Source organism: Atractosteus spatula, chromosome 9 (genome assembly GCF_055471065.1).
Source record: "Atractosteus spatula isolate fAtrSpa1 chromosome 9, fAtrSpa1.hap1, whole genome shotgun sequence".
Taxonomy (NCBI): Eukaryota; Metazoa; Chordata; class Actinopteri; order Semionotiformes; family Lepisosteidae; genus Atractosteus; species Atractosteus spatula.
This window is the reverse complement of record NC_142714.1, coordinates 51,337,586-51,353,444: the sequence shown is the minus strand read 5'-3', so window position 1 is coordinate 51,353,444 and position 15,859 is coordinate 51,337,586. Positions and strand designations below refer to the sequence as shown.

Genomic DNA, 15,859 nt, shown 5'->3' with positions numbered 1-15,859 from the left:
AGTTCCTTCAGAAAGCATGATGGTTTGCATATACATACGGTACATTTATGTATAACTCTGAAGAAGCCCACCAGCGATCCCTTCAGTAGTGAACACGTCACTCAGTTCCTTTTACAATCTGATTGTGTGAGGTCACACAGTAAGTTAGACCCCACAAACACTCCCTCTAGAGAACAGAAATGGCTACACCCCCACTCCTTGACCGAGCCCCCTTTCCAGTGCAGGAGTGCCCGGAAGGAGACCAGCCGTGTGGCTGTGTGGCTGTATAGCGCTGCCCTCGTGGAAACTCTAATACTGGAGCTACACAGGCGCCGCACGGGCCTCTAAACACCCACCTCTACAAATCAGCAGGTACATGAATGAAATAATGATAAAAAACCCCAACAAAACATTTTGTAGCAGAAGCTACGTGGCAAGAGATGCTGGGTCCTGAAAGATGAACAGACTTTGCCCTTGTTGCTGGACAGCCATCCTGAGTGTCCAGAGGGGATCTGCAATGCCGCTCTCCAGGACAGCCAGTGTCCCCTCCGTTCCCGGCCCGTGACTCCAGTCTTCAGGGGCATTGACATGTGGCTTAAGCCACAGACCGGCACCTGTCAGAGCTGGGTGTGCACAACTGAGCTCCTGCAGCCCCTTAGTTCACACAGGAAAACCACTCCTACAGAGAACTAAGTGTCTAGCATAGCCCTGAGGTGTCTGATTGCAAAAGCAGTAGTACTTCACTCGGAAATGTATTCTCCATGGCCAGATGAGAAGACCGCTTCTTTTGAAATGATGCACCTCACTCACATGCTATAGCTACTGGGTTTCAAGAGGAATGTGATCCTGAAAATGTGTTTTGAAACAGATTTGTTTTGAACTGTGTAACTGTTTTTGATTATGTTTCAGTTTCTGGATAGTGTGTCTGTGCTCCAGTACCCCTAGGATTGCACTATTGAGCTATAAATAATAAAAAAAATGAATGCATCCCCTCCCCCTATTTCAGAGAAAGCACAGCAATGTTAAGTTTTTGGATGACAGAATTCTAATTGTGGCGCTAGCAGGGCATTCTGCCTGGTTCTCAGCGTCCAGCTGTCCTTCTGCCTGTCCATCATGGGCCAGTCTCCACTCTACTTCTCCTCCTGGTCCTCCTTTTCTTCTTCATCGTCTTTCTCCCCTTTCAGCTTCTGCCGGGCAAACTCCTCGATCACAATGTCCTCCTGGCTGCAGGTCACGAAACAGACACAGGCAGATCCTGTCAGCCCCCACGAAACCACACAGCCTGAGCGGGCTTTCAATCAGACAGGTGGGATGACATTTCTACAGGCAGATATACTGTGCAAGCGAGTTGGCGAAACTGAAAAAAATTGCACATTTCTGAAAATCTAGGGGAAAAAGCTGGCTTTCATGGGTTTTTTTGCCCTAGAACAAACAGGCAGATGTCAAGAAAGCTGTTAATTCCCTTGTGCCCATTGATTAAATTCATATCGAATTCATATATTAGCAAAATGCAGTTATGCTGTTTTTTTTACTAAACCGTCACAGCTTGTGAGCTGCGTTGGTGCAGCAGACAGGTGTGATTTCAGAATGTAACGTTTGACCTCCCAGTGCCAGATCCCTCAGTCCCCTCTGACTCTCCACGTATTCCACCAGCTGTGGGCTCAAGGCCATGCCTTCCAGGGCTCATTCATGCCCTGAATCAGAGCCCTTGTCACTCTGTGTCCAGGCCTCCTCTCTTTTCCCATTGACCTGCACTGAACACAAGGCGGGATCTCTCTCTGCCACAGCGTGTGTCTCATTACTACTTACCTAACACTTTCTGCTTCATGTCGAGGGATAAAGTAAGGCAAAAGAGAAAGAGAGAGAAGTCCGGATCAGTCACTAAACATGTCTCCACCAGGGGGTGCTGTTGTACAGGGCAAAGCAGTAAAGCAGCAGTTGACATGCAGTACTTATGTTATACAAAGATACAGTACATGTTCCCACTCCAAGAGTCCATTCATCAATCCATTTTATAAGTGCCTCTTCCAATTTAGGACCGCAGGAAAGCTGGAGCGTGTCCCAGCAAACAACCAACTAAAGCAGGATACACCCTGGACAAGACACCAGGCTGTCCACAGACACATGGACATATACACTCGCACCAGGTCCAGTTTTCCCTGAAGGTAATGAACCCACCAGCATGTCTTTGGACTGTGGGCAGAAACTGGAGCGCCTAGAGGAAGCACATGTAAACATGGGGAGAATGTACGAACCCCACACAGATAGCAGCCCAGGCAGCCCAGGAATTGAACCCAGGCAGGCAGGAAGTGCAAGGCAGGGAGGCTAACGACTGTGTCACCATGTTGCCCCACTCCTAGAGTCTCCATCTTTTATTTTTCAAAGTGGACAAAGTGTCCAGTCCTTAGAAAATGAACCAGGCAGAAAATGACAGCTCGTTCAGATTAGAGAATCATAACCTTTGCATATGAAAATAGTCCCATTTCCCATCTACATGTGCTATCTTGAGACAACTATAAGATGTTAATAGATAATAATAGTTAAAAGATATTTACATATTATAAGATATAATATTTGCTAAAAGAGATTTTAAAATTTTCATGTGACGTGAACATCAGTAGTTGTAGCTGTCTAGTGAATTTTAAAGGTAAAGGTTCTGATGAAATTCTGTTAGGTTTTCTGTAACAGATCACATTAGATCCTGTGCTTGTATCAGGTCTTATTATAATGGGTACAGTAAGCTGCAAGTGACAGAAAATATAAAACTATATATATTGTCTGATAAAGATATACATACAGTCTGTCTGTGTCAAAAATATATTCTTTTATCGTCATCGTCAATATCGAAATTCTTTTCTTTCTTTCCACAGGTGTGTGGTGTCCCTTAAGGCACAGAAATGTGCAAGGCAGAGCACCCCAATAAGAAGTCAGTTTCCTCAGTGCTTGCGTGCTGTCCCAGGACACTTACCACTGGGTTTGGGGTGCATGAGGGTAAAGGGGAGCTCCACTCCAACATCGCTGCAGAGACAAGACAGTGAATCAGGTGAGACAGTCTCCTTTGTGTAACCCCTGTGTAGAACCTGATCTGGGGTTCTTCCCAAATGTAGGGAGAAAGACATCTGTAGAATGTGATATTTCAGAATACATAGCGAGGATAACTGTTGTCGCAAACAGCAATTGTGCCATGTGTGGAAAAAGCATTGTGTAGTTCTAGTGCTTATGCAGTGGTCTCTTCTAAATATCCTTCATTGCAACACTAGAGAGTGACCAGGGCTGTACTCAGATTAGAAAACCTTCACTGGATTCAAAGCACTGAAGAAGATGCACTTTGTGTGTCTTCTTGGGTGTGCTCTGGAAAATGGTAATTATTTTCAGAACAAATTTGGTGAACTGCGTGCAAATGTCTTTTATCTCCCACATCTCACTTGTAAGAAAATTAGCATTAAAAATTAACCCTTTGATTGGGACACTATAAATTACACTTCCAATATAAGACTAACGAATAATGATTCGCTGAAATGCTCTTCAAGGTCCCCTATGAAGTAGCCCCAAGTGAAAGCTGCCATGTGAAACCTGACCCTGCTCTCTGGAGCACGCCTGTGAGGACAACCTCAGTGCCTCAGGACGATTCCTGAGGTCCACAACAAAACAAACAGATAGACGATGAATGTTCGAACTTACCTGGCTGTTAGGTCCCCTAAAATCCTGGGTGAAAACAGACAAGAAAACCAGAATTACAATACTGCTGAGGGTTTAGGGACACAGATCAGGTACACATTAATGTTAATTACTGTACATTTTAAAAATGTATGCTTGTAATATACATCATGTGTCATACATTTACGGCATAACTCCAAAACAAAGAAAAAAGGTTCTGAGACTCAAAGATTGCGTCCTTTACCCTCCTCTGGACACCATGAGGTTGACCTTCAGCTTGTAGGAGACCAGGATTCCCAGAACCTCCTTATCCATCCCTGGTCGCAGACTGAGAGATAGAGAGATGACAGGTCATCCATTACATAACCTGAGGAGGAATAACTGGTATAGTCTGCTGATGCTTGACCGGGGGAATGTGGACTGTGTTTGGTTGTGTTGAAGATGTGTCATTAATTAAATAGAGAGGAATAAATTAGATCTTACCATTTAACCCCCCCCCCCTCGCCAATCAAAATAGGGATGTGTACAAAAACTTCTAATTTGGCTTTTGCATATATTCAATCAGGATAAGCTACCACAGACGTTGATTTGCACTCGTTAGGGTTTTAGATTATTCTGTTTTGAAGTGTGGTGAATGGGTCACGGCTAATTAATATTCACATGTTGCGCGGTTCGCAGCCAAATTGTTGGATAGCGTTGTGTGTTTGCTCTGGACAACACCAGGTGAGGTGCAGGTCTCCCACGCTGGAGAGCCCTGGTAAGGCCCTGGTAAAGGCGAAGCAGCTGTCCATGGCTGCTGCCTTTGAACACTTCTGTGTCACTGCTGACGGCTCCGGTCATTCCTGGATCAACAGGCCCGAAGAACGTGAAGTCGTCAGCGTGTCAGCCAGGGGGAAGACAGGCGGAGGGGGCAGGAGGCCGGGCTGTGGGCTCACATGGTGGTGGAGGCCAGGTTGGTGTCTTGGTCCTTCAGCTTGCCGTCCAGGGCCAGGCCGCGCTTCTCGCGGTTGTTGGACAGAAGCGGTGTGATGAAGTAGGTCTTGGAGAAGCTGGAGCTGCCGTTGACGGTGTCCCTGTGCCGCACAGAGGGGGCGGGGGGGGGGAGGGGGGGTTATCATGTGGCACTGAGAGGGCCGGCGTTGGTCTGAAGGTGTCCATCCCTTCCACACCTCAGGGGAAAGAAACAGGAACCCTTCTAACCCCTCTAACCCACCCTCCCACCACAAGAAGTTTAAGGCCAATAGTTCACAAAGTAAAGAATTAAACTAAATCTTGAAGATATTTTCAAATGTCTGTTGAAACAGCTTTCCAATTTCGTATCCACAGAGACCGTGACTATGACTTTGCTACAGCTGTCGTTTCTGAACATCACAGTTTATCCTAAGGCTTTTCTTTCTGTATTGTAATTTTATCTATCACTTCGGAAGTGTCTATACCTAAGTATTTTAATGGTTATAATCTGTTATGATGTAATTGTGAATTAAATGTGCTAAGTATGTCAAAATGAATGAAAGAAAAAATGTTCAGTCACCTGGGCTTAATTCCCTGCCGGTTTTATCTACCTTCATAATATTTTTGTGAGTTCTTATCATTCTGGGTGCTGTTGCATTAGAGAAGTGGATTTAGATGACAGATACTTACGTAAATTCCTCAGATAGTACAGCCTTGGAGTATTTATCCAGCGAGTAAAGCACCACATCTGTGATCTGTTCAACTGAGGACAGAGAGACGGTGTTATTCAACCTTAGATCACAGATCTCCAACCCAGGGCCTGCAGATCCCCAGTCCAGCAGGTTCTGTAGGTCACCGTTAAATCACCAGTTTCTGAAGATATGGAACAATTCAAATGTGATAAATTAAAAAGGTGATTACTCGTGTGATTTAGAGATCATTTCGGACTACAGAGGTAAATACTTCAGCCCGTTCAAGATTAGTTTTCTCTCAATTACTTGCTGGATTCATCAGTTCTTACAGATGATGCCAATCTTTAAAAACAGGTGACCCATCAGACTGACTTGATTAGGGCTCTCCAGGGCGTGGGCTGAAGACCCCTGTGTTATACACAGAACACTCACTGAGACTGGTGTGCAGAGACAAGGCGGAAAGTGTTGTTACATGATTGACCTGCATGGAATCTAGTGGGTAGCTTCTCCCAAAATGATACAGGCTAACAACTCCCGAGCCACTCCAGCTCACTCCACCCCACACCCCAAGTGGTGGCAATCAAACTGGCCAAGGGTAAACACCAGCAAACCCACTCTGCACGTTTGCGCTAGATGAAATATAATGAAGCATAATCCTTCAACAAAGGCCAAGCAAGCCACCTCTTAAGACAGAGGAAGAGGTAGGACCTGGATGGGACCTTCAGCCTGTCTTGCTTCACCTGTGGTTTACTGGCCTATCAGGCTCATGGCAAATTTCTCTCTTCCACTTACTACCGATCTTCGTTTTCTTCACAATCTTGTTGGTTTCATTGTTGATTTTTATGTTCACTGCAATTGGATCCCCATGATAAAAGATCTGTGAAGAAACAAAAAAAAAAATGAAATTGCTCAGCTCTCCAAATCTGAACTTGCCGTGGTGAGCTGGGGGCTGACGTTGGGAATTTCCACTGCGATCTCATCTACGCCTAAGAATCACAACTTTCTGTTGTTCTGTAGGGTGAAACAAAGACTTTGGTGATGCGCTCATCTTGTGACCTGATGTCACAAGGTAACTATCCTGAGAGTCACAGTCCTACAGTCCTTGTAACCAGAGACTGCTTTTGTGGCCCAGATTGCCGTACTTTCAGCTGGGATCTGCAGCGATGGGCAGTCCAGGGAGGCTACAGAATAAGGAGCCTGAACGGCTGGGGAGAACCCCGCTCACCTCCTTATCGAGCGAGACCTCGAGATGCAGGGGCTTGTCTGACATCATGAACTGCCTGGTGGTTTCTGCCTTGGGCCCCTTCCCTGTGTTGTCGGGGGCGAACTGGACCTTCCTAATGATCAGCCTCACTGAGTTCCTGGACACACCACAGAAGAGAAAGCATGGGCTGTTAGTTGGCAAGCCTGCAGGGGAGAACAGGGCAGAAAGCAGTTCTGATCTCTGTCCTGGGCTTAGAGGGACAGAATGCTTAAATGCACTGCAGTGGTGACAGATATATTATGCTTCTGCCAAGGAAGGAAATGCCAGATGAGAAGTTTCATAGTCAATACTTTTAAACACCAGCCTGCTCTGGAAATTGGGGCTCACCGCTCCCAGGGTGTGTGTGGTGGTCTGCTTGGCACTGTGTACTGGTATTTGACATGTGTACGTGGCAGTTCTAGACAAGAAATGAGTAACAGTGCCTCACCTCTTGTGGATTTTCTCTTCCAGGTTCTCGGCACAGAATCCCTTGATCTCAAAGTCCACCCCGCAGGACTGCAGAGAGGAGATGAGCAGAGACAGAGGCTTAGTCATGTCGCCCTCCAGTTCAGTGCTTTGGTTTGCAAAACCTTTGCTCGCCATCTGCGATCACGTCGCTGGGGGGTGGCAGAGGAAACGGGAGCGAGATGCGGAGGGGGGTTACCTTGCCCACGTCATCAGGCCCAGGCTGCAGGGTGACGGAGCAGGGCAGGTTATTTGGAATCTGGAATACAGACAGAGGAAGAGTATTAATCGACAGCTGCTCTCCACCATTCGCCTCCACTGAAGGATGTCTGTGCTTGACAGCTCTCCAGCAAGAGGCAGAGGAAGTGTGAGAGAGGCAGGACTGTGGAAGTGAGATATTATTTACCTCGAAATGGAAAGGGTAGGCATTTGCTCCCAGCTTCTTCAGCAGCTGCTCCTGCATGGTGGTGTTGGGGGGTTTCTCTCCACCCTCGGGGGGGTAGATCTGGAGGGTAGCCAGGTAGATGTCCTTCCTGAATGACAGCCCAATCACGTCCAGGTCGTCTCGGCCGTAGCGGAAGGCACAGGCCATCGTCACATAGGCTGTACAGAGACCAGGGGGACAGGGTTACTGACCTGCAGCAGGAGAGCCGCTGTCCCATTCTGTACTGCAGATGCTTTCAGCCCCCAGCCGCACAGAGAGCCTGGAACAGGCTGAAGGCACCCAGAACATTCGACACTCACGCGCAACACTTTCAATTACACCTTGAGGAAGTCTGTTTCTTCCTGCTGTCTATATCACGAAAAGTGCCTCTCCTTCCACCGTTTGGTGAAATGTGCCAGTGGTGTGTAGAATTCAACCCGCCTTTCTCAAGAGCGTACCCAACAAAGTGCCAATTCCAACAGCACAGTACCTTTCCTGTCTCCAAGATATTCAGGATCCACAAGGACCACTCCATCTGTTGGGGAAGAGAGAGAAGTTACATGCAGGTAGGACACAACACTGAAGCTCTGGGATCTGAAGCCATACCCTTGTCCAAACCTTTCCTGTAACATCCTAGTGCCAGAAAGGGCTTTAGGGGCTTTATCACAAGCTGTCTGCTGACCTGTGGCTTAGCCTGCAGATGCCTGTGTCATTTCCACAGTAAGCAACACAATCATTAAACAAGCAGCCTGTTTTACAGTACTACAATATTAATATTTAAAATAATGATAAAAATAAAGCTCTTAGTGGCTATCAGTGTTAATGTAACCTGCTCTTGAAAATATACTCAATATGTGATTATTATGGTGTAATATTACATTGTCGATGGAAGAGACTTTGACTTAGTGCTTTGAGTGGCATGCACGTTTTCTTACTTGGTCTTGTTTTCGGAGCCTGTTGGGAGCACATGTTCTGCCAGTGTTATTAGAGTATTGTTTCAGAGAAGCTGAAAGTGAAGGTTGTATTTTGCCATGTAAATTTCGCCTGGTACAAGTAAGCCATCCCATTCACCAGCAGAAAGGAACAGCAGGGAGAGCATTGAGCTCAATGCACTTCCTGTGGCCTGATGAGAATGTAAGTGAGAGAACAGAAACTGGACCCAAGACCCTGCTATCTGCCCATTAGGCTATCAGCCCTCTTGGCCCAATTCAGCCAATTGCAGTCTTATCCAGTCACTCACTTGAGTTTGATTTTACAGGGAACCTTATCGCTGTGAGTGAGCAGCTCAAAGCAACTCACCAAAAAAAACAAAACAAAGATACAGCAGGTCACAGAAAGCAGAGGAGGCAAACAGAGGAATCAGGAGGGACTTGCACTTACCCACTGAGTCCACAGAGTCCACATGATCCACAAAGTCTCTCCTCCCCAGGTACAGAGAGAGCTGGGAGATGAAGAGGAGGTAAGGACAGGCTGCACAATACACTAATCTGACTAGCAAGTCTGAGAATGAATGCTGTGAGAAAAGTGTTTCTTACTGTGGTACTACAGTTGCATGGTTCCATTTGTGCAATAGGCTTATAACCTAGATTGTACACTACATGTACTGTTGAATAACCTCAGTAAAAGCAGGAGTCTTCTTACCTTCCCATTGGGGCTGGTTTTCTTAAAGACCCTGTGAAGAGAGCACAGGCAGGGACACACTTAGGTTGGTTGTTTGTGTTTCCAGATTAGCTCCTTCACTTGTGATACTTAGCTTGAGCTGTTATCTAACTCTCTTGATCTGCTTCTACTAATCCATCTTCAGGAGCTCAGAAAGACGCTTGATGTGCATCCAGTCCTATTTATAGCGACCATGTGGAGACATACAGCTGCTACAAACACGGCCCTGTCTGGCCCTGACGTGCTCTGGATTGGATTTATCCTCTCCAGTCACAAATCATTGGCCTTTTGGTGATCACTGTCTGGTGCAGAGCACAGTTAGCTCTGTGGACAGAGTTTACTATCAACCCATCTTTCTGTTGAAGGACTCATGCTGAGCTTTGCCTTGCTCTACTGTTGGTGCTGCTTAAAATAGCTAAATCACATACAGCATAAGACAGAAACAAAACAAACAAATTTACAAATAACTCTGGTACTCGAGTGTTCTTTATTTCCCACAATTCACTGCCAGTGTCTTTAGAGAAGGGATATTTTCAGTGCTGCTAAGATCCCAGCTTTATGGCTTTATGAATTCCAGTCACTACTTAAGCTGATATTCCAGCCTGATATTTAGCATCAATAATGCTTTTAAATTTTAAAAACAAATTCCTGCCTTTCACAGACTGTGTGGGCTGAGCAGCTATTGAACTGTGGCTGCTGCTACATTTTATGGTAGGTTTTCGTATTGAAACTTAATTCAAGAGTGAACTGTCTTGGCTTGTGCAGCTCCAAACAGATTGGATGACAAACACTCTGTGTTGAGTTTGATAATAATAAAACAGTATATTTCAGAATACCGATCATTGCACTAAGCTGATGACCTTTAATGTAATGAAAATGTTATTTACAGCAATAGCAAAAATAGTAACTACACTACTGCTACTACTAATAATAGACCAATACAATACTAACAATGACGTTTTGTAGCGATGTACTACAGTTAGCTGATTTGTGAATTTAGTGTATTCGGCTTACAGAGTGAAAGCAGACACAAAATACAAGTGTTGTGACCTTAGTGCTCTGGTATCTGTTTACTCCAAATATACTGACATATTTGTCAAGAACTGTAGAACAAAATGCATTTTTCAATAGAATGAGGAAGTGAAAATTTATTTTGGGCTGCTAATCTACAGCACATAAAATAAACCATCACCAACCACTTCACAGTGTGAAACCGAGCGATATGTACTTACTTTCCGGGCATGTCTGTGTTCGGTGTCTGTTCTGTGTGAGGAAACAAAAAGACAGTTTCAGTACAGCACAAGCCACAGGAATCACACTGGTGAAAGCAGCAGAGTAAAGTGACTAATGCAATATTTTGGGGGCCGATTTGCATCAGCAGCACTGAAATATCACACTTATCGCATTCAACTGCTGTATTCCCTGATACCAAAATACTCCGTTAAACTATCTGTTCAAGAGAGGATGTAAGAGCTAAAAAAATCTGAACCATTTAACTTTGCTCCAAAGTGTAGTAATAATGAATGCTCTACAAAACTCACTGTTTGCAGATTTCATTGTCCCTCTGCAGTGTTTTTTGCTTATGACTGCTACTGATTCAGAGGGCTGCCTTATGTTTACACTCCAAGGATATTTGTTTATCAAGTGACCTGAGTCAGTTGATACCGAACGAAGAAAAAGAAGAGAGTGTGTGTCCTACAAGAGGGAATGGTGGTGCAGTCCTGCCCTGTGCTGGGGGACTGTGTTTTTCAGTTTTGCTGTGGAATCAGCCTGCCTGGGTACAGAGCTGAAAGCAGCCAGGGACTACAATGGAGAGCACCATGCCTCTTTAATTGGGATTGTAGTGAGAGTCCGAGGAGCAGGCTCTGTCACTGTGGGAGTCTCAGACCCTGGGCATCCCAGCTTGCTGTAGCCCTGCTATAATTACCAAGCCAAATCTGAAGGAGTTCATCTGAGCAGATGAGATTAGTGTCTTGGTGGATCTTATTTTATTCCCCTAATCTAAGCAACACGCTCAGCCAGGGATTAGCTCCGCTCAGCTCTTCCCATCTGCTCATCCCCATGAAAGCACTTGCGGAGCAGCCAGCCTGGGAACGCGGCAGCTCTCCATCACGCGCCATCTGCTCTGCCATCAGAACGTCCTGGGAGAGGTGGGTTTCTGGACAGCGCACCCCGGGTCTCCCTTCCAAACACCGCGCCGCACTGTCCGCAGGGCCTGCTGCTGTACGCCATGCGTGTTTCCAGAGGAATACGTTATCCCTACATCAAGGCATAGTCTGCCCGGTGTTACCATTTGTAGATACATTGCCAATTAAATAATGGTTAGGTTTGTCCGACAGGGATGTAAATTGCACCAGGTTTGAACTCAAATGAGGAATAGGTGTGCCTTTGCAGATGGCTGCTGCTTCCCCCCCTTTTAATATAGTAAACATACATCCTCTGAGTGTGCTACTGGGGGATGTGTTGATCACAGTCATCCCGAGCCCTCGATCAAGGCAAGACAAACAACAGCTGCACCGAGCTTCAGGAGCTGCGTCACGCTAAGACATCACAAACCATGATGTTTGCATTTGACTTTCTTGGTGCGAGCTGTCAGTAACCCTCACTGCTGGGGCATGACAAACGAAAAGCTACTTCCTCTGCAGAGCTCGAGCATGAGGGAGGTGAAATTGTGCAGGCCATGACTCAGTAGTTAGTTAGAGATCTGGGCTAATTGGGGTGAACTGCTCCACAGGTGAACTGGGAAAACGGAGACCCTCTGCAGACCTGTCAGGGACAAATGATGATTATTAGCAGTAGGGTGCTCCCTCTCAGCCATCAGTGTGCTGCCTGAGAAGCTCATGAAGAGTTCATCTTGTTAGGTGTCAACCAAAGGTACCAACAGGCACAATGGATACGAAGGCAAATGCAAAGAAGCCAGGACAGAACTCAAATGGCAGAAATAGATTTATTTTATAGAAACAGCTGCTAAATTTCAGTAAAGCAAATGCTTCTCACAGGTTTATTATTAAAGAAGTGGATTTCGGACACAGGTTTGCGTGCAGCAAATGAGAAAAAGACAGCTGTATTTATGTCACAGTACTTGTTTCTGAAGTATAAAGATGTGAGTCTTCATTATTGTTTCTCGTGTAGGATTATTCAGTTTGGCCAAAAAACACTTTTCTTATTTCAGAAAGGAGGAAATACTCTAGGCCACCCACATTGGTCTGTTTGTTTTCCAAACCACATGTACTCTGCTGTCGTAAAGCAATATAACAGTAGAAATAACAACAAAACACTTCCATCTTCTGTGATCTAGAATTGAAGATGATCTGTGACAACTGAGGCATGAATTGTATAGCTGACATGGACAAATAATGCTAATTCAGTATCTTACAATAAACTTGTATGTTTGGTATATTTTAACTTATTTAAGGTTACTCTAGTATGGAATGGTAAAATCAAAGATTGTAGCAAACCATTGTGAAATCTTATTAAATTATAAATTATCATAATTTTGTCTCGGCATAACTGTCAGCAGCCAATCACTTAATCAACTGAACTGCAAAAAAGCCTATGGAAAACTTAGAAAATAAAATGTAAAATTACAGTGGAGAGCCTTCACAACTCTTTCTCAACAGTTTCCATGTTAAAACACTGTTACTACATGTCCAGCATATTGATCACCTTCATTCTGACAAATCTGTGTACAGTATGATTTCTGCTTTGAGATGGAGTATCTGATCAGACGGCTTATACTGTCGTGCCCATTGTTCTGTCAGTCATTCAGAAGCACAATCTATCACCTAGCAGGTTTTTAGAGATCAGTCTCTCCTCAAGCCTGTAGGCACAATGTGATCTCTGTTATACTGCTACAACTGCAAGCACCAGCAATAGTGAACAGCTCATAATATAAAACTGAAGCATCTATGATTAGCACAACTGTCCACAGTGTGTCTTCTGCATCAATACAGTTGCAGTTTTCCAAAGGTAATCTGTGACCCACACGGTAGATGGTCCACATATTGTTCTAGAAGCGTAAGACTTTCAGACTCTATAATATGCTTTTGTGTTTTATACATATGAAATGAGCCTTTTCAACTTAATATTGCTGCTTGGTGTATTGTATGCCTTCTGTAAATGTGCTTCAGAAACCATGAGCTGCAGTTCGACTCACCTGAAGTGAAACCCTGCATTTAGAAACTCATTGGCAAGGATCTTGCTCTTGCCCACAGACAGCCCAAACGTGTATGTTTACAGCAGTGAAGGCAAGAATAGAGGAAAGCAAGACTGAATATCTCTTTGCCTGCAGGTCACTGTTGTGATTGGTCCCGTACAGTAAAGACAGGCTTTGCTACATGTAGGATTTTGTGGAATGTCACTTGACTGGGGTTTGCTACCCTGCCCATCGGAATGCTGCCCTGACATTGCACTTTGAATGCCACACTTGGCCTTCATGCGTCTTTAGGAGAAGAACATTTCAACTCGAATCAAATCCAAGCGGATGAAAAAGCTAAAACCGGTTTCAGGGCTCTTTCACGTATGATAAAATTCACACGCTTAGACCACAAACAGGAGCCAGGTCTGTTTCACTTCTAAACCCTCCATCACTTCCAGAGGATCCGCCTTCAGCTTGAAGACAACGTGACAGACAAACAGGCAGGAGGGAAGACAGATGGAAAGACAGACAGATGCACAAACAGGCAGGAGGGAAGACAGATGGAAAGACAGACAGATGCACAAACAGGCAGGAGGGAAGACAGATGGAAAGACAGACAGATGCACAAACAGGCAGGAGGGAAGACAGATGGAAAGACAGACAGATGCACAAACAGGCAAAAGGGAAGACAAATGGACGGACAGGCAGACAGATAGGGGCAGGAGAGACCCCAGAGAGTTACCTGGTGCTGTGTGTCAGCCTGTCCTGCAGTCCCGCTGCTGACTGCACTGTAATCCTTCAGTGATGTGCCGTCTGCCCTGAGAGCCTCTTGTCACCTCTTTTTATACCCCAACCTCTGCCCCCTCCCCTGGACTTACCCCTGCTCTTTACAGCCCTTTTTTTCACTCGCAATCCTATTACTTTATTAGCTGTCTATTTTTTAGCTACAACTGGTTTAAAAATAAAGGAGTGATGAAGGGGATTAGTGTGAATCGTGGGAGTGTGAGGGGACAGGGGTGTCGGATTATGCAGGCTGGGCTGTGCCTCTGTGCCCAGGCTGCAGTCAGCTCCATACCCAGCCTGTCTCCTCCCGGCTTTGTGCGGGTCCCTGTGGTGCCTGGAGCTGCACAGTGAGAGAAGGGCTTCACAGAGCACACTGATACCTCTCTTCCAGTCTTCCACCATGACAGCAGCGCTGGACTGGTTCGGATCCGCAGACTCTCTCGGCGAGATTTGACAAAGAACTTGCAAAATGTCATAACCCTCTGAAAAAAAAACGGCCTTTAGAAATGTTGATAACAGTGTCTGGCACATTGCATTAGGGCCAGTTTTGTTAAGTTAATTACTTATGTGTAGCTAACATTTTATTTAACAAATACCTGAGGAGGTTTATATAAAATGAAGCTAACCAATGTGTCCTGTGAGATCCTTTGTAGAAAAGTCCTTTAGAGGGCACATGTGGAAAAGTATTTAAAACTCAGAACAAGTTGAGGCACAAGACACTGTGATTGATTTTTCCCGATCTCATATTTTTTCTCTGGTTATTTTTTGCTTTGTGGTCCAACAACCCAAGCCCAGTCTCCCCATGCTGTACCCACCAGAGCAGTGTCCAGACTGCTTTGCTGCATAGAGCTGGGCGTGGCGACAATACGGACCAGTCTGATGTGATTGTGAGAGATTAATTAAACCCTCACCACACCGCAAGGTAGGAATCTACTGGATATTTTGAAATCAGCACTACTCCTGCAAGAAATATTTTTTATTTCAAACTGAAACATAGACTAGAGTTTTGCTGAGAAGCCTCACTTCGTGTGACTGGAACGTCAATGTGAGATATGAGCTTGTTTAAATGAGCAGAGCAGTTTAATGTTTGGTTTAATGCTGGAAGGAGCTACACAAAACTTCGGATCCACACTTCTTAAACACAACTTCTTCTGTTTCCATGTCACGTCCGTGACCTTTCCCTGGCAGACTAATGGGTCACAGCACACAGTTAGGGAAGTGACTCCTGCACACAAGGAAGAGCATTCTGGGTATTATACTACGGACACGATGAGGTTCATTCCATACTGAGAGGTAAGAGAAAGACTGAGAGGGTCTGTTTCCCCTCGGTGCCTCTCACCCTGGACAGAAACTCAGCCAGTGAGCTGTTTTCTTAGGGCTTGGTAGGATGCTGGTTTGTTTTGTGTTTTTGTGAATAAAGCACAGGAGAACACCTGACAGAGCAGAAAGACTGTCCGAATGGAAGGACATCTGTTCTATGGACAAGTGCTTGGTTACAGAAACAGTTATGGCATCTCTGGCTGGCCAGTCACAGTGGGTACTGTTCCAGTCTTGCCAGTTTAGAGAGGTGTGGGCCAATCCTGCAGTCCAGTGTCCTGTAGCTCTGCTGTGAGCTCCCAGCCTGCTCTTCCAGGCTTCGTGTCACTGACGCAGCAAGACGGCGCTGAGCAAAAGAGTCACCCAGCACTGACTGGATCTCACTTCTAATCGCTTGAGCAGAGACGGTGAAAGCTCGTAAACACAGTCCAGATGGCGTGTGCAGATAAGTAATAAGTGACCTTTTGACTGCTGTGTTTAACTGCCTCTTTTATGTAATCCTGTAGGGTAATAGGCTGGGTCGCTCCAGAACTGGAATGCCTAAATCAATC

At 45.4% G+C, this 15,859-nt stretch overlaps 1 protein-coding gene across 1 annotated transcript; it reads right to left on the bottom strand.

Moving 5' to 3' along the window:
• Window positions 1–981: 981 nt before the first annotated feature.
• Window positions 982–14,028, bottom strand: arr3b (arrestin 3b, retinal (X-arrestin)). Its single transcript, XM_088925788.1, has 17 exons — window positions 13,951–14,028; window positions 10,303–10,333; window positions 9,053–9,083; window positions 8,792–8,852; window positions 7,902–7,946; window positions 7,394–7,590; window positions 7,187–7,246; window positions 6,971–7,038; window positions 6,505–6,640; window positions 6,072–6,156; window positions 5,278–5,350; window positions 4,572–4,709; window positions 3,881–3,964; window positions 3,661–3,684; window positions 2,948–2,997; window positions 1,789–1,798; window positions 982–1,203 (listed from the first exon to the last, which is right to left on the bottom strand). The coding sequence occupies exons 2-17, from the start codon at window positions 10,311–10,313 to the stop codon at window positions 1,110–1,112; spliced, it is 1,167 nt and encodes a 388-aa protein (XP_088781914.1). The 5' UTR covers window positions 10,314–10,333; window positions 13,951–14,028; the 3' UTR covers window positions 982–1,109.
• Between the last annotated feature and the right edge of the window lie 1,831 nt (window positions 14,029–15,859).